Source organism: Pleurodeles waltl, chromosome 12 (genome assembly GCF_031143425.1).
Source record: "Pleurodeles waltl isolate 20211129_DDA chromosome 12, aPleWal1.hap1.20221129, whole genome shotgun sequence".
NCBI classification, from domain to species: Eukaryota; Metazoa; Chordata; class Amphibia; order Caudata; family Salamandridae; genus Pleurodeles; species Pleurodeles waltl.
In genome coordinates this window covers 56,137,213-56,159,504 of record NC_090451.1, presented here as the reverse complement: position 1 = coordinate 56,159,504, position 22,292 = coordinate 56,137,213, and the positions used below count along the sequence as shown (strand labels likewise).

The 22,292-nt window shown below is 42.7% G+C and overlaps 1 protein-coding gene across 4 annotated transcripts in view; it reads right to left on the bottom strand.

Moving 5' to 3' along the window:
• Positions 1–9,904: 9,904 nt before the first annotated feature.
• Positions 9,905–22,292, bottom strand: part of KLHL26 (kelch like family member 26) — a 29,487-nt gene continuing 17,099 nt past the window's right edge. For 2 of the 4 annotated variants that reach the window (XM_069217193.1, XM_069217192.1), the window contains 2 exons: positions 17,348–17,530; positions 9,905–11,875 (listed from right to left, as the gene is read on the bottom strand). In XM_069217193.1, the coding sequence (XP_069073294.1) occupies positions 10,294–11,875; positions 17,348–17,529 (1,764 nt within the window). In that variant the 5' untranslated portion in view covers position 17,530 and the 3' untranslated portion in view covers positions 9,905–10,293. The remainder of the gene's footprint in view (positions 11,876–17,347; positions 17,531–22,292) is intronic. The other 2 variants (XM_069217196.1, XM_069217195.1) reach the window with 1 other exon arrangement.

The window sequence follows — 22,292 nt, the reverse complement described above, 5'->3', positions numbered from 1 at the left end:
TGGGCCTGGCACAGGGTGTAAGTACCACAAGGTACCCACTATAAGCCAGGCCAGCCTCCTACATGCATCACTTCTTCTGTGCCACACGCAGATTCATCACTTCTTCTGTGCCACAAGCAGATGCATCACTTCTTCTGTGCCACACGCATCACTTCTTCTGTGCCACACTCATCACTTCTTCTGTGCCACACACAGATGCATCACTTCTTCTGTGCCACACTCAGAGGCATCACTTCTTCTGTGCCACACTCAGATGCATCACTTCTTCTGTGCCACACGCAGATGCATCACTTCTTCTGTGCCACACGCAGAGGCATCACTTCTTCTGTGCCACACTCAGATGCATCACTTCTTCTGTACCACACGCAGAGGCATCACTTCTTCTGTGCCACACGCAGAGGCATCACTTCTTCTGTGCCACACTCAGAGGCATCACTTCTTCTGTGCCACACTCAGATGCATCACTTCTTCTGTGCCACACTCAGATGCATCACTTCTTCTGTGCCACACTCAGATGCATCACTTCTTCTTTACCACACGCAGAGGCATCACTTCTTCTGTGCCACACGCAGCTGCATCACTTCTTCTGTGCCACACGCAGCTGCATCACTTCTTCTGTGCCACGCGCAGCTGCATCACTTCTTCTGTGCCACACTCAGAGGCATCACTTCTTCTGTGCCACACTCAGAGGCATCACTTCTTCTGTGCCACACTCAGAGGCATCACTTCTTCTGTGCCACACTCAGAGGCATCACTTCTTCTGTGCCTCCCTCAGAGGCATCACTTCTTCTGTGCCTCCCTCAGAGGCATCACTTCTTCTGTGCCACACTCAGAGGCATCACTTCTTCTGTGCCACACGCAGATGCATCACTTCTTCTGTGCCTCACTCAGAGGCATCACTTCTTCTGTGCCACACGCAGATGCATCACTTCTTCTGTGCCACACGCAGATGCATCACTTCTTCTGTGCCTCACGCAGATGCATCACTTCTTCTGTGCCACACTCAGATGCATCACTTCTTCTGTGCCACACGCAGATGCATCACTTCTTCTGTGCCACACGCAGATGCATCACTTCTTCTGTGCCACACGCAGATGCATCACTTCTTCTGTGCCACACGCAGATGCATCACTTCTTCTGTGCCACACGCAGAGGCATCACTTCTTCTGTGCCACACGCAGATGCATCACTTCTTCTGTGCCACACGCAGAGGCATCACTTCTTCTGTGCCACACGCAGAGGCATCACTTCTTCTGTGCCACACTCAGAGGCATCACTTCTTCTGTGCCACACTCAGAGGCATCACTTCTTCTGTGCCACACTCAGAGGCATCACTTCTTCTGTGCCACACTCAGATGCATCACTTCTTCTGTGCCACACGCAGATGCATCACTTCTTCTGTGCCACAAGCAGATGCATCACTTCTTCTGTGCCACACGCAGATGCATCACTTCTTCTGTGCCACACGCAGATGCATCACTTCTTGTGTGCCACAAGCAGATGCATCACTTCTTCTGTGCCACACACAGAGGCATCACTTCTTCTGTGCCACACTCCGATGTCTGCTGCCCAATCCACGTTCCCATTCGATGCAAAATACCAAATATTCAGTTACCCTCAGGTGTACAAATGTTGCGACAGAGAATCAAGGCTTCATGCCACAGTAACACACCCTGAATTACTGTGATATTTCACAGGCTCCTTATGGACTCTTTGACTCATTTGTTGTGACATGTTTGCACATTTTAAACATCACGGGACAGGTCAGAAACTCACAGAAAGGTCTGAGAGATGCACCTGCTCACTTTAGCATTACAGACAGGGCCACGGAATTTTTTCAATTCTGTGGCAGCACGTTTAACTCATAATAAAAAAAAAATGTGTGCAGCCCAAACAGATCAAATGCTACAAAAAATGCCCTCAGCGTTGGCTCAGCCAATAAACAGCAAGGGGACAAATAAATGCAATTAACGCCCCGCCCTAACCCACTGTTAATACCCCAAGTAGAAGTCAATGGTACTTTACTACGCCCCACTCCCGATTACAATGAGTCACATTTCTATGGTGCAGAGCGTGCAGGAACCCTCTACAAAAACAGCCGTTCAAACATTCAAGGATATGCAGACAACTCCTCACTGTCAAGCAACCTTGCAGATTCATCCTGCGAAAGCTCTCAGGCGACGTTTCAGTGTGGGCGAGAGAATGCGAAGTCCTTGCTCACAGACTCAATTATGTGCCCAAGTTCTTTCATTTATGTTCCTGAACTATCCTGAAACCTTTTCACAGAAAGAAGAATCATGTGAAATTACTCTATACCCATAAAAAAGCCTTGCTGGAAGAAACTGCTTCGCACCCACAAATAATGTGTTTGTTTCCAGGGAAACAATCACGTTTGGCTCACTCCTCGGTAGGAAGGCTAGCAGGAAAAAATAGAAGAAAATTATACAAAAAAATAATAAATGTACATAATGGCTTTAGAAGGATTTAGAGACAACAGTGGATTTAATTTTACAGAATTAAAAGTTTTTTCACAAAGACAAAAGAAAAAAAAGTTATTTTAAAGTGCAAATGTATCACGTCTGATACGATTTGTTTTATATGTATTGTCTGCCCGTGAACTGTGCACTGGGAGAATTCTGTTTAAATGAGTTGTGTGATCTTGGGATCTTCATATCTTCGGATCAGTCTTGATCCAGGCTGGAATCCTGCTAGGATTAACTGCAGTGCTTACAGGATCAAGAGTGAAACCAATTGGGAAATGGAAACACAGCGCCGCGAAGGCCAACCTTGTACTAGTAACGCTAAAACTAGCACACCCTTAAAAGAGTAGGGGGGTGGTAGTGTCCAAGCGCTAGAATTTCCCTCTGGGATCAAAAGGCATTAAACGGCGGCTTTTACAGCATCTTATCTTCAGTTGACCAATCTGTATGACCCAGACGATTCAAGAGCATTGTCTAGCACAATCATGAGTACTTATGAATGCTTCAGGAGTACTGAAAAAAATCTAGCACAACTGCCGGGGTGGCGAACGAACAGATGAAATACACTCAGAAAGGGTAACCCAACATGGGTCCCACATCCTGGACAGGTTTTCAAGACATCCACATAAATTTACATATAATTAATCTAAAGGTTTTCGTTTTGAAATCCACTGGTAGTGCTGAAAATGTGGCTTTGATTCATTCTTCTTGGACCTATACTGCACAGGCCTGCAGCGGGCCAAACTTAAGTACCCTGCAAGTTCTATATTTAGAGTCGAGAACGCAAACAACCAGGCGCTACAGTTCTTGTGTATTATATATAGTCCATTAACTGCACCGGAGACTGAATCCAGAATCTCAGAATTGATTTCTCAAGTACTTAAAGCAGCCATCATGCAGTGCCCTTAGAGGTGGATTTGAGTCCTTAGTACAATGAGGTGCAAACGCCAACGACACATCCTGTGCTGAACATTTGCAGACCATCTGACGATTCGTGTCGTATCCAGATTCTTACTCCAGGCAGAGCGAGTGTGGGTTCGTCACCCCGTGTTGAAGTGATGCAGACCAGTGGTGACCAGCCACTGTTGGAAACGATTGTCAAGAGAGTAGTTCCCGGAGGTAGCCCAGGTTATGATGACTTGTGTGGACCGCGGTGCTTCCGTACGGTGGTCTGGTTGCTGTAAAGGGGAGCTGGACCAGTCACTGTTGGATGGGGCTTTACAGAAGGTATTGTCAAACATTCTACATTTTAGCATCTTTTAGTCGTGAAGGTTTAAGGTCCTTGGTCCTACTGGAGGCCATTGACGGGGGTGAGGGGAGAGCGGTTGAAGGTCTGTGGCCGGCGCAACATAAGAAATTTCCTCATTATAGGAAGGCAGGTAAGTTCACGGGATTGCTCTCTGGCTTGGAGGAACAAGGAAACAGGCAGCGTGGAAGAATCCCAGCGAAGGGACAGAGAGAGAACTTTTGACTCTGATCAATGCTGCTTCAGCGGACATGAAATGGATTAACTAGATGACTTCAGTAACCTGCGTCTCCTTCAATACCTGCGCATCCGAAGAACGTCCAGTGAACCCCGAAAGTTGTTTTAAAATGAAAGTTAACCTCTCTAAGGTCCCAAGGTTTGATTTAAAAAATACAACGTTCAAGTTATATGCAACACAGTAGGAACTTGGTGCAGCGAACGCACTGCAACTGACTCATTATTAAACTATTATGGAATGTTTTACTGATACCAAAGCAGAGCTCAAGGTAAAAATAGAAGAGTCAGAATATACACCCGGTTCCTTATCGAGATCCTCCTTGAAGGATACATTTTCACCCCTGTAGAGGAACCAGCACACCGGCCTTGAGGGGTTCAACTTCCCGGAAACACAATAGGATATTCTTAAAATCTGGGGTGAACTCTTGCATTTCTTGGGAGTCTGCTTATTCATGTGCTGATGTTTAATTACATTTCTATTTTACAGGCTCCACAGAGTGGCCTTTGTTGCTTTAATGTTTGTATTAAGAGAGCTTCAAGTCACCCCCAAGGACACTAATTTGATTCTAATAACCTCAGGTCAAAGTTAAAATGACACTTGCCAGCCTTGCTCCAAGCAGAAACACATTCTCATCAGGAAAAGCATGAATAATTAATCACTTCATAAGACCCACGAGAAGGCAAGACTGGGGCTTGACGTATGCTGGTAGCTGCAGTTGGTGGGCAGTGACAATTGATTTTGGGGACTAGGATTTATTTTTCATCATCAGACTATGACCGAGAGCAAGAGAAAGAAAGGCAGAAAAGGGTGAAAGAATGAGGAAGAGAGGCAGGGAAGTGACAAGAACATTGGAGAAATCAAGAATGACATTACCCTGCAAGAGGGAGCTAGACAGACAAGAATTTTACAGGGTGGAAGGAACAGACTCGAGGATGAATCAAGACCACGCAGCCTTGGGATTAGGCGATGCCAGCGTAAAGCAGCATCTCTGGTGTACTCGTAAGCAAAATCTTGGGCTCGTAAACTTGATTATTATTTTTGTTTACAAAATTAGTGAACTGGCTCCCAGGGTTCTCCGTCTACAGAGCCTGGTTCTGTGGCATCTCAGTGAAGAGGAGGTTTTTCGATCACATCATTCCTTTGTGGCCACAGACCATGGCCAAAGAGAGCTGCCTGATTCTACACCAAAGTCCTAACAAAAATACAAGGTGCAATCATCCTATGCTGCATGGCACAACAGTGGTTTAGCTAGGTGCAGCAAAGTCACCTTTTCTGGAAGGTATTTCTTGATGATTACCTTTTTCTGACCTCTATTGTTGCTGTATTGCAACTCTGTGCACAGTGCCACAACTACTCTGTGCCACAGTGTGTCCTCTGTCCCTGAAGTGGCACCTTAACATTGGTATCACCCAATGCTTTATTTAATTTTCAGCTAAGGTCACTGACAGCTGCTGGTGAAATTGTACAAGTCACCTGGAATGACAGGTCATACAGGAGCGGCAGAGTGTATTTACACTGCCTACACACACAACATAAAATATGGCTGCAAGAAGCAACGCCGTGCTGTATCTGGGCAGCAGTTTACAAGCACTGCACGGCAGGAAAAAGTGCCTCTGCTAAGGGAAAATCTATGTTTATATATTAGGAGCATCATTTGAAAGGTGTGGCTTGTACGCCCAGAGGGGCAGGTTCCCAATAGAAAAAGTGACACAGTACATATTGGAAACAAATCTGATTTCATTGTGCAGGAAATGCTAGAGTTTTCATGTGCGGACCTCAATAAAGTTCTTACTTCACATCCCAAAATGGAAAAATGCTATAATAATTACTGAGCTATTTTCCACTTAGTTTCAAAAATCAAATTCAACGGTGAAAGCAGCTTTTTGATAACTTTACTGGAAAAGTAACATTTACAAAGTGTACTTTGTGCTGTCTGAGAGAAAACTGGCTCCAAATCAGTTTTGCCTCAGTATACTCCAGAGGGCGATTGCCCATTTGTGGCATTGAGTTAGCGGCCAGGATCCTAGATGGCAATTGCTTGACCTTTGAGCCCAGAAAGGCTGGGATGTTGTCAACAAGTCAGGTAACAGGCTTTCTGGCTCCAACTCCCGCAGGACAGAAACCCCGTTTTCAGCCCTCAGTGAATTGAAGGTACTCCCCCAGAACATTCCTGACCTAAGAGGAACATCAGGAATGAAAGATTCAGCTAGACGCTTGGGAACGAAGAATGAAGGATGCCCGCCAGCACCCTGGGGGCAATGAATGCTCTCCAATGATCAAGTGCTTGGCCTCCTGTTTGCCTGCCGCAAGGATGCATAAGGCAGATGGTCTCCCTTCGCAACGGAGGATCCAGCTGATCAGCTGTGATTGGACACCAAAGAGCCCTGGCTGGAGAGGCACTGAAACTACCCTGAAGACCTGGGGGCCTCAGTAGAGATCCCAGGAGTGACTCTCCTTGTGTCAATGAACTTTAAGCTGTAGTAAGGAGCAGGGAGAGATAGGCCTACCCCAAACACACTTATCCACCCCCTTCCCCTGCAGCCACCAGAAGAGCACCAGGAAGACTGGAAGCACTGAACATACCACTGTGGAAAATGACTGACTCTGCTTCTGACCTCCTGGACTCTAGGAGGCCGAAATGTTAGCCAGTAAGTTTTTCCTTGAATTCATTTCTGGAGCAAGACCGACCTCTGGTGGCCATTTTTTTTAAAGTCTGCCTGACAATGCTGATGTCTCTAACCCTCATGGGGTAATTAGAAAAAGAGCTTCAAGGAACACTACCAAGAGAGAAGCTTTGGCTCCATTCAGATGTAGGCTTCCTAGACTACAGGATTTGACTGTGCAGAAGTTGTATGCTGTCACCGAAAAAGAGTGCTTGTTGCACTCTGATTGGCTGCCATCTTCTAAGATGGCCACCAGATCAAACGTAAGAGCGTGCCGGCATGCAAGGGAAAATTCTTGCTAAGGTTTGATAAGGCTAAGACACAATGACTTTTTATGTGGCTATCAAGCTCAGCTGGGCAGGCACAACTTGGCTGGGGCAGAACAGCCATGTGCAATACAGGCACCTTCTATGACCAGCTCAAGCTATCCGTAATACCCAAGTAGGGCTGCCAGTGTGTCATTGGCCCTACTGCAAAAAAAATAAAAAGGGTAGTTCATAAGCTTGACTGGGTTACCTTCTTCCCTCAGAATCATGGTGTCAACTATAAACACAAGAAGACCCAGTCTGACATCTTTTGCCTGTTGCCGAATTGCTGTGCCAACTGATGCCTGCAAATGATCCCAGAATACCTCTCCTGGTGACCACGATCCCACAATGATCAGCACGGTCCGTGCTGCAGGGATGAGAGCTTTGCAGAGTGTGGTGTCCAGCAACGTACTGACGAGTGCACTGTGCACCTAAAGTCCAACATTGTCCGTGGAAAGCTTCCTGTTAAGGTGCAACATTGTTTCACCCTTTTAAGAAAATGTCAACATCATACAAAATGTAGTTTAACGAATGCTAAATGAAAGCAAAAAGAGGGTGGAATTCAAATGCTACAGCAGGAAAAAGTATGTTATGTTCGCTCATCCCTCTAGATGGAAAGCCAGTGGGGTGTACTCCCACAGACCAGGCAGGTGCCCGGTAAAGTACACATATGTTCAGTTATGGGCATACACAGCTTTACTGGCGGAATCTGGTATGAACACTACATGGTAAAATACTGCTTGCACATGGCATAACATGTTTATTTTATTTTTTGGCATGTGGTTGCAGGTTTTGCACAGTGCCGAGAATAATGTGTGTAATCGGTCTACGCAACTTTGACCAATTGTGACCTGCAGACTAGTTCCAGATACATTCTTAGTGCAAAATAGTCAGTGGTGAAGGAAACCTCAAAGATGAATCAGAAAAAAACAGGGTTGCCTTGTCTGGTACAACAATAATTGTGCATGGGTCGAAACAGAGGTATGCTTCTCTCCGACAGGTATGTGCACTCAAAACGAAGAACCCTTCCAGGTTACAAGGTTTATGGCTCTGGCTGCAGAAGTCCATCTTACATTCCTGCACACAAATCAAGTTATATTGCTAAGTCACTCAATTCTTTGTTCATGTGTTCCACTTCTGCATTGTCTGGAATTACTTTTAAACATACACAGCAAACATGCAGGTTAGATGGCACCAAAAGGATGACTTGTCAATACAATCTTGAAGGCTCAGTATATTTCACAGTTGTCAAGAAAACAAGAGTCTGTGATGGACATGGCCACTCCGTAAAACCAGTGGCCAACTCTTCTGAGGTTACATTCAGGAATGCATGTGCACAGTAACTGCCTGATCTGTATAGGCAATGGTATTTCATTGTCAATGGATCACAACAGCCACTTGCGTTCTCCTCAATGTCACAACAATATCCAGTTATGGCAGCAAAAAATATTAAGAACCAGAATGGACCCAATCTTATTTCATCAATAAATGCCAGGAGAGTCCAGCGTAGGTCTTGGAAGCTAGATCTATGGCAGATCTTCAAAATAACCATAGTATGTAGAATAACTCACAATTCATCTTCATGGAGAGGTTTTACATAGTCAATGGTCATCGTGAGAAACTGGTCTGGAACTAATCCTCCTGAAGATCCGCTGGAGAACACGGTGGCAAAAATTACATTGGAATAACACTTAGAACACTCAAATGGTCCAATATATTGACTGGAAGCAAATAAGCTTTGTTTTAATTCAGCGGCAAAACTGATGTCAGCATTATGTGATTCTCACCAAGAATAAACTCAGGAAAATTGTTGTTCAACTCAATCACTCTCTATTTTTAGGGCATCTCCAACAGCTATTCAGTTTATCTTTAAGGCCCCAAAGAGGAGTCAGGAAGGGCGATGCAGGACGCCACGCCTGCATAGCCAACACTTCCAGATCCGAGGTGGATATTTGGAGGATGTCTTTTTAGTGCAGCTTTGACCAGAAGAAGCCACACTTGCCATTAAGGGATACATCATTCTTTTAGAGACATCTGACCCATGCCAGGTTTTGAAAATATTCACTTGAAATCAATTTAAATACAATGGACTTATCTCATAAAATTGCAAAATGCCCTTCTTAAAAGTACAGCTGTATTTTTAAAGCCTACTGGTGACAATGCATAAGCCAGACCTGCAGCTTAGGTGAATGGCTTGCAGAAAGGGTAGAACCGGTCAGACTGGCAACGCACATGGAATGGCTTCCTTGAGCGACTTCATTGTGATGAAGGCCTAATGATGTCAGCATTTACGAGACACACACACAAGGAAGCAGCACTGATACGTAGAGACAAATTATAAGTAATGTAGTAGAGGGAATGGATTGCAAACCAGGCACACATCTCACTTCCCTGCTTTGTGGTTGAGATGTGCAAGAAACACAGGCCAGCCCTCCCGCCCAACTACAAGCCACACTGTGCACCAGTAGCCTAGGCTGGTAAAAGACACGCACTCCATGTTTTGTGCAGGCGTAGATTTCCCATCACAGAATTTAAATAAAAACTCATTAGCCAGAATGTGGTTGTCCTGCACATGCAACTTGGATCTGACGCTACATGGTGGGCACACCTGGCCAAGATTCAAGAATACTTTATGAGGGGGGGGGGAGGGGCAGGGGAGGTGCTGACACGGCATCCTAATGGGTCTTAATTCAGATCGTGCTTGTTTGCTAAATATGAAGACAGCCCATAAAAGGCACAGAAACAAATGAGGAAATGTATCAAAAAACACAACAAAACAAAGGTGCCTTTTAACAAACAAGAATTGTGCTGACAGGCTATGTTTTCAAGGGTAGAAAAACACAAAACAACACACTGAGGCACACCTGACTAAATCCCCCATTAAAATATTTCAGGACTAAGAAATCAACAACTATGCAAAATTGATTCCATCACTATGGCATTCGAGGCAAGGCTTTCTTGACTTGTGCTGCAAGTTTACAGTTCTTCCTTTTATTTTTTTCAGTTTCTGAGGTCTGTAGGTTATAAAATATCATACGACAGAATAGATGAGATCAGCAATTAATAAACAATGGTGTCATTACTTCCTAAACGCTTATCAAAGTATAAGCAAAACTGTGCTTCTTGTTAATTATGATTAACATTAAAATGCTTTATACACACCCAGAGTGTATACTTATTTAAATGGTGAGGTCTGCTGAAACAGATTATTGTGCCCCCTTCACCTTAACGTAGTGCCACAGTGGTATACCAAAATCTTTGCTTTCTGTTTATTGTGCATTGCCTCCCATGGTCAGCATTACGACTTTGGTAACACCATAAAAGATAAGGTGTACTGCAAGTGGCTGCAGCCGGTCTGCTATCTCTGCGTGGTTGTCTGTGGTAGTATCACAGGAGCACATGCTATTCCAGCAAACGATTCAGGAAAATGCAGGTCCCTCTCCCACTCGTCGCTCTCCGTATTATAGACCTGCACAATACTGGTGACATTGTTCAAGTGCCAGTTATACCCACCCACAATGTAGATCTTTTTTTCTAGCCGGCAGCATCCCGCCTCCGACTGTCCAGCCCTCATTGGGCTCACAGTTGTCCATACGTCGGTCTCAGGCATATAATATTCCACAGCCAAAACATCAAAACAGCGGTCAACATGGTCCATGCGGCCTCCAAGTGCATAAATTCTGCCATTTGCACAAACCATGGCATGAAGTACTCGGGGCTCGTTCATTGGTGCTTTAGATTCCCACTGGTCAAGTGTCGGCTCGTAGCAATGCAAAGCCTTTTTGTCTTCCACAGATATGCCATAGCCCCCAGATATATACAGCCTGCCCCCCGCAGTGGCACCTGCATGCCCCCACGTCCTGCGTTTTAGAGGGCATATGTAGGTCCATTCGTTCCTTTTGGGACAGTATCGCTCAACAGATGCAAGACTACCTGCTCTGTTTCTGCCTCCAGTTGCATACAACATTCCATGCAAGACATTCAGCTGGAACTGTATCCGCCGCTCCTGCATTGCTTGAATGCGCAGCCATTGATTTAAGTGTGGGTCGTAACGAAAGCAAACATCAACAGCTCCTTCTCCACTGCGATACTGCAAGTGCTGGCCACCCACAACATAAACAAAGTTGTCCAGTACTGCAACACATGCATGGCTGTTGCCCATTTCCATCTCCGTCAATTCCTTGAACTGTCGCGCACTGATTTCAGGTAGGTAGTACACTTTGCTGCTCACAGTTCGATCATTGTCTGTATAAGGGGTCCCGCCAAATGTTATCAGAGACAAAACATCTGACCGAATGGTGGTCCGAGGGGACTGCATCTCATGCTGGCGAAAAGGCAAGATTTGGTAATTGAATGCTTCAAGGAGATATTGTCTGCACAAGACATCTTCTACCATGATGTCGACAGTCTGGACACTGTCCACCAACTCTGAGGATTTCATTAAAGGAAATCGGACATGGCAAAGTACTTGACTGGCACTGGCACGACGGGACTGGTCATATTGTAACCAACGGATAGCAGCACGGAAAAGATCGATTTCACTACAATTTTTCAACTTGTTACTTTGCAAGAAGAAGACCAGTCTTTCCAAAGGCAGATGAAGAAAGTCCTCTTCCTCAGAAATTTGAAGAAAATGTCTAAAGGTGAAGGCGTCCACAGACTCCTTTAAAGAGGCAAGGCTAAATGTCGTCGCCATCTGCCCAATATTAAGACACGTTTCGACACTCATAGCAGACTTCAGGAACTCTTCACAAAGTTCCACAATTGGTACCATCTGGAGGAATACAGCAGCGCCCAAGACATCCTGGATGCAGTCTAAGTTGAGGGTCACCTCTGAACTATAGGCAAAGTCAATAATGTGCTTGAGTCCTTTGGCAGACACACCTTTCAGTTCAATCACCTCTTGAGTGCACTCTCTCATTCCGCCAGTGAACATTGCCCTGAAAGAAATAAAAAGCCACTTGTTAAGTGATATCATTAGGATATTCCATAGCAGATTGTAAGACCAACACTACACAACTAACATTTCAAATTATTTTTTTTTTTAAGTAAATTTACTAAGAAATCATTATTGATTAAAAATAAAAGAACAATCTATATCCTCTACATTTTTTAATAACAGATGCAAAGTGTTTTAAGCTAATGACACATGGTATCTTCTTTGAAGAGTTGAGACGAAAGGCTCTGTTCCATTCCAGTGGGCATTTAAATGCATGAAAGTGGAAACCTCATAAATAATGTAAAAAAAGGGTTTGTCAAGCTAGGGAATCTCAAACCCCCTGCAATCCTCCCTCCCCCTCCTAAGATTTACTCTCAGACCTCTCAAGGGCACATTTTCAAGATTATGAGTTTTGGCCGACACGTCGTTACAAGAAACTCCCCCAGATCCGCCATCTGCTCCCGTAAGATGCGGTGGATCCTTCACCATAAGCGCCAGCAGTGCGCTGCCTGATCGAGAGCGAGTCCACCGCTCCATCGTCTTGTGGAGTTACCTCTGTAACAATCTGGCACACAAACCGTGGTGGATTTCCACTCAAAGCAAACATGAATTCTGTAACATGCCGGTGGATAATCACATTGTGGAGCAGGGATGTACAATGTGGAACTCGGAGGGTGCCCTGCCAGATTTGTCACAATAAGATAATTATGCATACATAAATGAAAATGGATATAATTTCCAAAGCCAGATGTTATCCTGAATATCTGATCTGGCACCAGCTCTTCTGAACCTATGCTGAGCACCCCTGCTATGGAGGTTATGCGTATTAAGATAGATACACCTGACAAGCTGCCTTGCCAAATTTTCTGTATCGGATGCGATTGTTTTATGAAATAAGCATTCTTTTGACTTCAGAAATGAAAGAAGATGAACTCCAAAACGAAGGTATTTGAAAGCAACGCTACCTATAGTGGGTTTTATCCGATGCAGACCATGTGACGGATGCATGGAAAGTCCAGTCATTGACTAGATTACCGTCAGAAACAGAAAGTAAACAAACCTTTTAAGACTATTTAATAAAATGTCAAAACACTCATAGGGGCGGAAGTGGACTGACCCAATGCCCCCAATGAGTACAAACAACTGAGCCCAAGCCCCTCGTTGCATGTTTTCTTTCCTTAGTTACAAAAGGGGCTACTCACTAAAGCAGTCTGTAGCTAGACATATAAATATAATTGTTTAAAAACAGGTCATAAAATATGCGTTAGTTTTTTTTACACTGTAGAAATGACTAAGCAATAACTGAGAAACACTTGTTTTTATGACTTAGCTATGAATGACTTAACTAGATTATTTCAAACCCGCACGGTAGATTGCCTTAAGTGATGAAAAATTAGATCTGCCAAATAATCAGAGTTTTCACAAGCGATAAACTGTTATAGTAGCTAATAATTCCTATTAGTCATGATATTTTGCTACATTCGACACAAATGAGTTATTTTTGGCGGTGAGCGTTCTATCAGTCTCCCATAGCCCTATTTAACTAAATGAAAATTATAACAGAAAACGACTTGGCGATCACGCTGTTAACAGCAAAGAACACGCAGGGAAAAAGGTTACGGTTATGAATACAAATTACAATATTAGAATTTCAGATTTTTAACTACACCGCTAGCATGGCACATCCCTCGCAGCGAGGCACAATGATTCACTTAATGAATGTAAAAACAGCTTGCTTTTAATACTTCACCATTTTCAATAAACCCAGATTCTTTAATCTGAAATTGTTTTGCCCCGTGACAGATTAAATCAGTTTGCAGATTCTGGAATTTTCTTTCTGTGCTCAAATTATGAAGTGGCGAGTTCTATTAGTCGCCAATGTTTTGTTAACTCTAAGCATAATGAGAATGTCTTCAAGGTACACCTACTTCAGATGGAGTGAACTCTTTCCCTAGTAGCAAAAAATAAAATAAAATAAATCCTATAAAAATAAATAGCTCAGACTGGAACATGCAAAGCTTAACCTGCACTTTAGAACTCCCGAGAAAAATAATAAAAGAAGGTTAATTGCATGGTGATCTTTTTGATAATGTGGGAGAAAGTTGATTAGGTGACGCGTGTTGCCAATTATTTTTCATCTTTGGAGATCTGAATGACAACAGTGGATAGATTAACGAGCACTGGCAAAGCTAATAGGTCTGGAGTTGCTCCATTAACACAAGCATTGTTAGCACATCAGCGAGATCTCCACGGGAGGGAGCTATTAGGAGCTGACAGAGGGTTACAGTGGTAAAGTAGTCCTTCATGCAGCTCAATGCAACACTGGAGTGGAAGCATACAAATACACTCAAAAGGCCATTAACATTGGGCGCCAAATGAATACACCACTGGGGCGAGCCAAGATGTGACTGACAAAGTCTCAAGCCAATGGTTGTAAGAGGCTGGTCGAAGAAAGACAATGTTTTAAAAGGACAGGCCCAGTGCCCTCGCTGTGTATATTGTGAAATAGGTAATTCTGACAGTTGAGCTGTCAAAACCCAGATCTAAAAATGGTGGTAATTTATATGAAGAAAAATACTGAGGAGAGACTTGTTTGGCTAAAAGAAGAGTTAGCTATTTTATAAATTATTTTTTCATTTCACATGCAAACCTACAATTCTGAAAGGTCTCGGGTAAAAGGTGCAAACATAGGTCCAGGAATACTAGACCCACTCCAAATTTTCATGGCACATTTACACTCAACGGGCCCGAATGAGTGACTATTTTCTATGAACGGAAAAATGAGGCATTTTACTAGTGAATGAACAGTGGTTATGAGACCTATGTCGAAAGCGCTCGGTGTTGCCCCTGGCGTATGGAGGGGTTCTCCAATCGTATTGCAGCAAACAAGTTACTGCGTTAAAGTATAAGTGTACCAGGGAGGTAACAGAGAAGGAGTCCGCTTTGAGGATACTTAGCATCAGCTGGCACATATCTACAAAGTGAACTCTACATAAGTAGAAAGGTATTGTACTGTATTGCAAAAGGGGTTGATCAGTGTACAGACAGAACTGAATTATTACTGGTAGATATAAAATTATTGGTGGAAACAAAACACGTCGTCTGAGAAGTATCTTATCACTTCTTGAAATTGTTACTGGAAGATTCAATTATATTTTTTTCTGTACTGTTGTTCAACTAGAGTGACTAGGAAAAGGGATAATTCTGGATAAAGATACTTTTTATCAGTCTATCAATTCACATCAAAACCAACGAAATTGCGTACAACTATTTTTCTCATACCCAGATTATTGTATTCTCACATAAAGTACATATTTTGGCAGCAATGTAGCACTGTACCACTGTCAAAGGGTATTAGGGGCAATACAGCAGCCTGCTCGGGTAACATGTTGAAATTTAGTTCTATAATGTCCAGGTGTGGCGAGCACCTTACTAGTGTGGCTGGAAGTAACAGTTCCCCAGATTTTGTCCTACACTCATGGTAGGACCAAAAGCTGGGTCGCCGCCAGAAATACATCTGTGCAGTGCTCCACATATTCAGACTGTGCTCTATGCTTTATGAATGTGTTTAGAAAATTACCAATAGATGTTGATGGCTCCTTTAAAACATTTATGTGACCTCTGAACGAATATCACTTTTTCCTGCAATATTGTTTGTTTTTTATTTTTATCAGGGCACTCATACTTTGCGATGGCAGAGGGAAGTAATTAAATCAATCTCTCAACCAGAGACCAAATCTGAAAGTCTGCTTTGCGTGGACAATGGTGATTTACAAGAAATACCACCTTTTTACACACAACATCATTGTACTCATGGCATATTGCACAGGTTTCCCTTTGGTCAGGAGCTATGCCTGTACTGTTAGTCACTGAGCCTGATGAAGTCCAAAATGAGTTCACTCTCGGGCCGAAACAACAGTAAGCACCATTCACCCACTGCATGCACTTTGTATTTATGAATAAAGTACTGGTTTATGAAGTGGGAGCAGTACCCTGGTGGATTGTTTTGTGGTGTTAGTGCACTATAATGATATGCAATGGAGTTAGCATAGACTATTGTTCTGTCAATGATCACAGTGTTAATTTGAAAAGGTGATATACATTTTTTATTGCTGCGCTTAATGAACTCTATATTGTTTATTACCTTATTTTACTGAATCACACTGATCGATGGCAAAACTGTTCATTTGTGATTTCATGTGTGATCATCTCCATTATATAATGCTGATCACCCCAGGGGTAAAAGTGTGACCCTACCTGATTTTCAAATGCCAGGCTATTTCACGTGCTTACCAAGGAGATGGTATAAACAACCCACCTAAATGGCCTAGCACACAACCCTGTAGATACAAGACTACCCACGTGAGTTCATGCCATTCGTTCTCTGGCTCTGCAGAGCCCCACAGCCTCACCTGTTCATTTGTACCTGTGCCCTGCATGTTCCTAATTTGCTCTTAATAGGCAAGACTGCTAATAACAAATTCCCACGTCCTATCCAGAAAGTGTTTAGAAGCCGCAAAAAGTGGCAGGGGTGCTGCACCAGCCAGCCCCCTAAATAAATGAAAAAAATGCAAGAAATAAGAAAGTAGAAAAACAGTGTCAGTACTAGGAGATACAATCATTCGCGAAGAAAAATAAATTGCATCGGAGGACTGGCAGAGATGGCAAGGTGACAAAAGCCACTTGGACATCAGGAATTGAAGATATACTCTAGTCTGCAAAAACTGTGAACTGGCTCTGGTAACAACCAACCTGGAATGAGAGGTCGGCAAAGATCAATTACTCAGGCCAGGGAGGTTCTGTGGAACTAGGTCATCCACACACTATAGGAAGGATAATGAAACATTTAGTGTGAAGATTCAGAGTGGAGGCAGCAAACACAATTCAGAGGTTGTGAAGCTAGTACAGTGAACAACGGGTAGAAACACTGAGTACCGACAAGACAAAGTCCGGCTACGAGAGGGACCGTAAACTGCTCCTATGGCAGGCCAACGAAAGCAGATGCGCAGAACGTGCCTGCCAGCCCAACACTGCATGAACACTGAGGCCCCGAGACACAACGGAGGAGGCCCACGAAGCCGCACAACTTGACGATGACCTTAGGCAAGCATGGGGAGAGGTGGAGGGCGCATCAGTTCTCATCAGTTTTTCCACTGACGGACTTTAGTTTTCATACTTATGCAACTGGTGATCAGCACACTAAATATTTGTCCAGCTCTCTCTACCTGGCAGGATAACCAGCTACACAACGAAAGTGCCCGGAGAAGAAAGATTTACATAACTGGGAGTGGAAATATATTTCATTCTTGTATTTCCAAAGTAAACTGGTTCATCTGTAGTAAATAAAACATAAATAAAAAATAAAAAAAGTAGGAGAAACCTCAAAGCAGCAACATCTGTGTCAAGAAGGTAATAAAAAAAACGAAGTAAAATCAAAACTGTTTCTCTAAAAGATCCCCTGAGGACTCCTCACCTGAAGTAGTCACTGCAGGCAGCCAGAACAACTTTGTGAACCTGAAAAGCTTCATTATTGATAGTAAGAACCACATCGAGGAGCTGGCCCTGTGCCCGCAGTGCTGCGAGTCCAAGCAGGAGGGTTGTGCTATGGCCAGGAGCTGAAAATGTGCATTTCAGGGCACTGTTCTTGTCAGCCATACTAAAATAAAACAAGAAAACAATTTAAAAACTCTAAAAGTTGTGTTACATTCATAAGCAGGCTAAAAAAAGTACAGTTACTGATGCATACAAGTTTGAAAATAAATTTGATAATGGATAGAGATTGAAATGATATATTTAAGGCTACAGCAAGAGAAGACAGAAAAAGGTCGCTCTCAGCTACCAGTAGCTAATAACTCCATACACATGCACCAAATAAATGGTATTACATGGAACAAGGCCATTTATTGATGTCTATGCATAAATGTGTACACAACGGAATCTCATGCGTAATCGATGGTGCTGCCTTACAAGACTTTTTTTAAAGATACAAATCGGGAAACCTCAACACTTTCAACGTATCTACGAATATCAGAAAAATCAAAATGCTAAAAGATGAATATGCTCCCTGAGATTGCCAAAGAAAGTCAGATGGTTGCTAAAGTTGACAAGTAAAAAAAAAACTGCAACAGTACAATATGACCAAACTCACTATTCGGCCGAAAGACTCACAGCGAAACACATACCTGGAGGAACATGTTGCTGCTAAATCACAGGACCAGGAAAAGAGGTCTGTGTTACGAACTTACTTGCGTAACGTTGGTTCAGTCAACATGTATTTTCCGATATGAGAGGACACTGGGCAGTTTTTACCCAGCCATGGTATAATCCGCATTGCTTATCCTTTGGGCGACCGATGGGTTTGACGACACTAACGTGAAGGAGAGAAGTCCAGAGGGCAAGAAGGACTTAGATGGTAAAGTGTAACAGAAGAAATGTTACATAACCTAAATAGGGATGAGAATTGTTTTGCAGAAGAAATAACCAGTCAAAAGGGAAATAACAAAGGCAATAAGGGTGAAAAATGGATGTGACGATAGGAAAATGCAGACAGTGTTCAAGAGGTGTAGAAGTCATGGAGCTAAGTAGCAGACTTGAGAGGAACGTGAAAGATTGCCAGAGGAGCAGAAAGCTCCAAGGAAAGCTTTGTAAAGGGGCTTAAAAATGTTACATTGGTTAAAAAATAGCAACAGAAAAACTATGAGAAAAGGAGCTAAGAAGACCGGAGATAACAGAGGACCCTGCTAAATCCCCGACGACTAATGCAATGTACAAAGAAAGAGCAAAGGGGTGGCAGAGTTACTAAGAGCTTGAGGAAAGCATGGAATACTATGGCCCACTAAAACACAGGAGAAGCACTGGTGAAATAAAGAGAGCAGAAGTTCGCAAGACTGCCTTAGAAAGGACACACCAGCAAGACAATGTACAAAGTAAGAGAAAATGGGCTGAGCAGCAACGAGGGCAGAAGTTAGCAAGCACGCCTAAGAAAGTCTTAGAAGATATAAGAATGTAAAATAAACAATTAATGATAAATACATCAGGGCAGTAGAACAACAAACGTCGGGTCATAAGGCACACTGGTGGAGTGGTAAAACCATGTTACATTTAAAGCCTCCAAGAGTGCCACATGAGCAGTCGTTACATTACAATAAAGAAATGAAACACTGAAAAGTACAAGATGAGGAACTACAAAGTTTTCCTTTTACAGTATGTTGATAATAATTATGAGCCCATAATAAAGAATGCCATTAATAGAAATATGCTACCAACACTTATCTCAACGTCTAAATCTGGAAAGAGGAATATCCGGGGGTCAAGAATTGGTGGGTCAAAATGTTCTATGAACACGCAAGCAAAGAAAAAGTGAGCTATGTAAGTGTTCATTATTCTACAATATTTGCCCAAGACGACAAAAAAAGGAAAGAAAATCAGTGCCAAAAAAAGACAACCTTTGGTTAAATTGACTTCACGATTACAATTGAAAATCACTGAAATTCCTCAGCTAGGGTTAGTTACACAACTACAACCACAAATAAAACTGGTGACAACATCAATTAAATCACTGAAGTAGTGTCATAAAACAGTGCCTGTAGATTTAAGGCAGCCGTTTAACGGTGTAAATTTGGTACAGCAGAAAAAATGTCTTAGAAACATTACCCAACCACAAAAGGCTTCATTTTTCCCAGACTAGGAACAGGTGTTCATAAGGGTGCAGTTCCAGCGGCAGACAACATGTGAGATCAAAGATATTACATAGATGCAGCAGGGCATAACATGTCAAAAGTGCCCAACTGTGGTGTCATTTCCCCATGTAAACTGTTATGTGCCTGAAAGTGCTATATCCTAGAAAGGTCCATGCATATAATTATTAGACTGTGTGACCATATATAGAAAAGTGCAAGCTATGCTAGATCAGTCATTTTAACAATGAAATCATGTGATTTATTAGATAATGGCATTGACGCTGTCACCTATGTCATGACTGATGCAATGAGCACTGCGAAAGAGCGGGGGCATTAGGACCTCAAAGCTAACCATGAGTTGGGGAATTTCAGTGGCTTTGAATTTGTGGATCATAACCATTTTTTTCCAGTGAATCAAATTCATGATCACACCAGAACAACAAAGTTAGTTCATCTGAGATCACACATTGCACAAAATATCGACTAGAGTGAATTTGCAGTCTTTACACCTCACCGATTGCATGGAATGTCTCATGTCATTGCTCTGTGATTTTCCACAAGCTGTTGGAGGTAGTGGGGGGTCATCTAGAGTGGGGCACACTGGGTGTACCGCCATCTATTGGTGGCGTTCCCGTGCTGATAAAGTCACAGCTCCCTTGTCCCAGTTAGAGGTGGGGGAACCACAGGGTTTTTGATGACAGAGCCTCAGCTGGCTCCACCTTGGAAACCTCTGAACACTGCAGGACGAACAGTGGGGGCTGGTCTTCCACCGATCACTGGTTGTGGCCTCAGTCTTGAGGACACCACCTTAAATATGGCTTATGACATGATAACCAGGAGAAGAAAAAAAAAAAAACACAGTTAAAGCAAACTATAGCACATGCACCTGCCATGCAAACCCAGGGCTCGAAAAATGGCAAGTCATATTTGATCAGCTCGAGCTATTTTTAGGACTTACTCGCCCCTTCTGGCAAGGTGACAAAGAACAGGTGTCCTGTTCAGTCAGAAAGTGGAGGGGCAATAAAAGATGCCTTTAAATCTTGTTCTTGTTTGTCACATTTGCTCTGAGTTCACAGACAGAGGTCAAAAGTCAGTTTACCTTACAATTAATTTTCTTTCTGACTGCAGAGTTCCAGGATTTTGTAAGGTGAACTGTCTGACCTGCTGGTTAGAGTGTGAAATAAAAGGCTACAGGGTGTCAGGTTTTTCCTAACACACAACATTTTAATGACTAAGTCAACTGTGCAAACATTTCAAAATATATATATATATATATATATATATATATATATATATATATATATATAGTTGTAAAAGGCAATTTTTTGTATTTCTGTGTGATGAAAAAATATTTTAATTGGATGAAAACAAATCAGAATACTTTACATGTTGATGTGCAAAGGATGTTTTCTGAAACTCAATTTTCACAGATTGTTACTACACTATACAGTTTTATCAGCAACGCTGAAAGTTAGTGGAAAGGTTTTTGGACATTTCTTGGAAATTTACTCTGCGTAGATGACAGCTACCACATCATACTTTAGTAATATATTTTTCAAAAGCGAGTGTTTAAACAAACCGAGCAACACTCGTGCCCTGATGGCAATGCTATTAGTAAACTAAAAGCAAGTCATGAGTCATGTGTCCCCTATATGTAGGTTAGATTCTTATGATGCATGCAGCAAACCTTAGTCTACTTAATCAAACAAAAGCGGTTTTTTTTGTACTGCAGAAATGCTGAGCGCACATATTTGAAGGTGCAATCATACGTGAGAATGAAAAAAAAGGTGACTGTAAACTATTTGCCCAGGATCACACAATCCGAGACCAGTTTTCAGGTCCAGTACATTACAGTTAGGTGGGGTAGATTATTCAAGTTACTCGACTGCAGGTCTATTAACATGTTTATGATTTTTCGAGGCCTGAAACCATAATGCAAACACTAAATGCCACTTAATAAACCATCACTCGTGCACTGCAATGCACACTGGAGAAGTTTCTGACCCCTGCTTCCAATGCGCCTTCTTCTGCTTCAGCCTTGCACTAGGCAGGGCCCGTCATAGAAGAACAGGAATTGTGCTACAGCAGATTTCAGTGCACCCCCCTGGGAATGGAAGATACCAAGAGATATCAACCTAACACTTCCTGGCATACGCCCAAGCAAGGTTTGTTATGGGACAGGAGAAAGCGTGCAAAGCAACTAGCAAGATATCATAAGCTACCGAGTGAATTGGTTAAATATTTTTTTAAATACCCATAAATTCTAATAATCACTTTTTTTCTTTCTGTCAAATTATACTTACTGAGGCTGCTGTAGTTCACCGTTCAAGGCTTAGGTTGGGTTTAAATCACAAAAACTGACAATTGGGGATCTGTATAGGGTCACATAATACACACAATTGACAACTGTACCCAAACAGTTCTCACCTTGCTTTTCCGTCTAAAAAACTATCTAGAAAATGCGAACATTTAACTAAAGGGTTCCAAAAACATATGGCCCCTAAATATTTTGTTACTGAGCTTATCATTTTGTATGGATTCAACTACAGGGTTCCAAAAACATATGGCCCCTAAATATTTTGTTGAACTTTGTATGGATTAATAATAACCCGAGGAACACTCACCCACTTGCATGTGTGTTTCTTCATCTTCTGTACTAGTGACTGACAGTCTGTCTTATAATGTCCATAAAATGGAGCTTGGAAAACAACGTTCTTTGACCTGGGATGGCCAACCAGA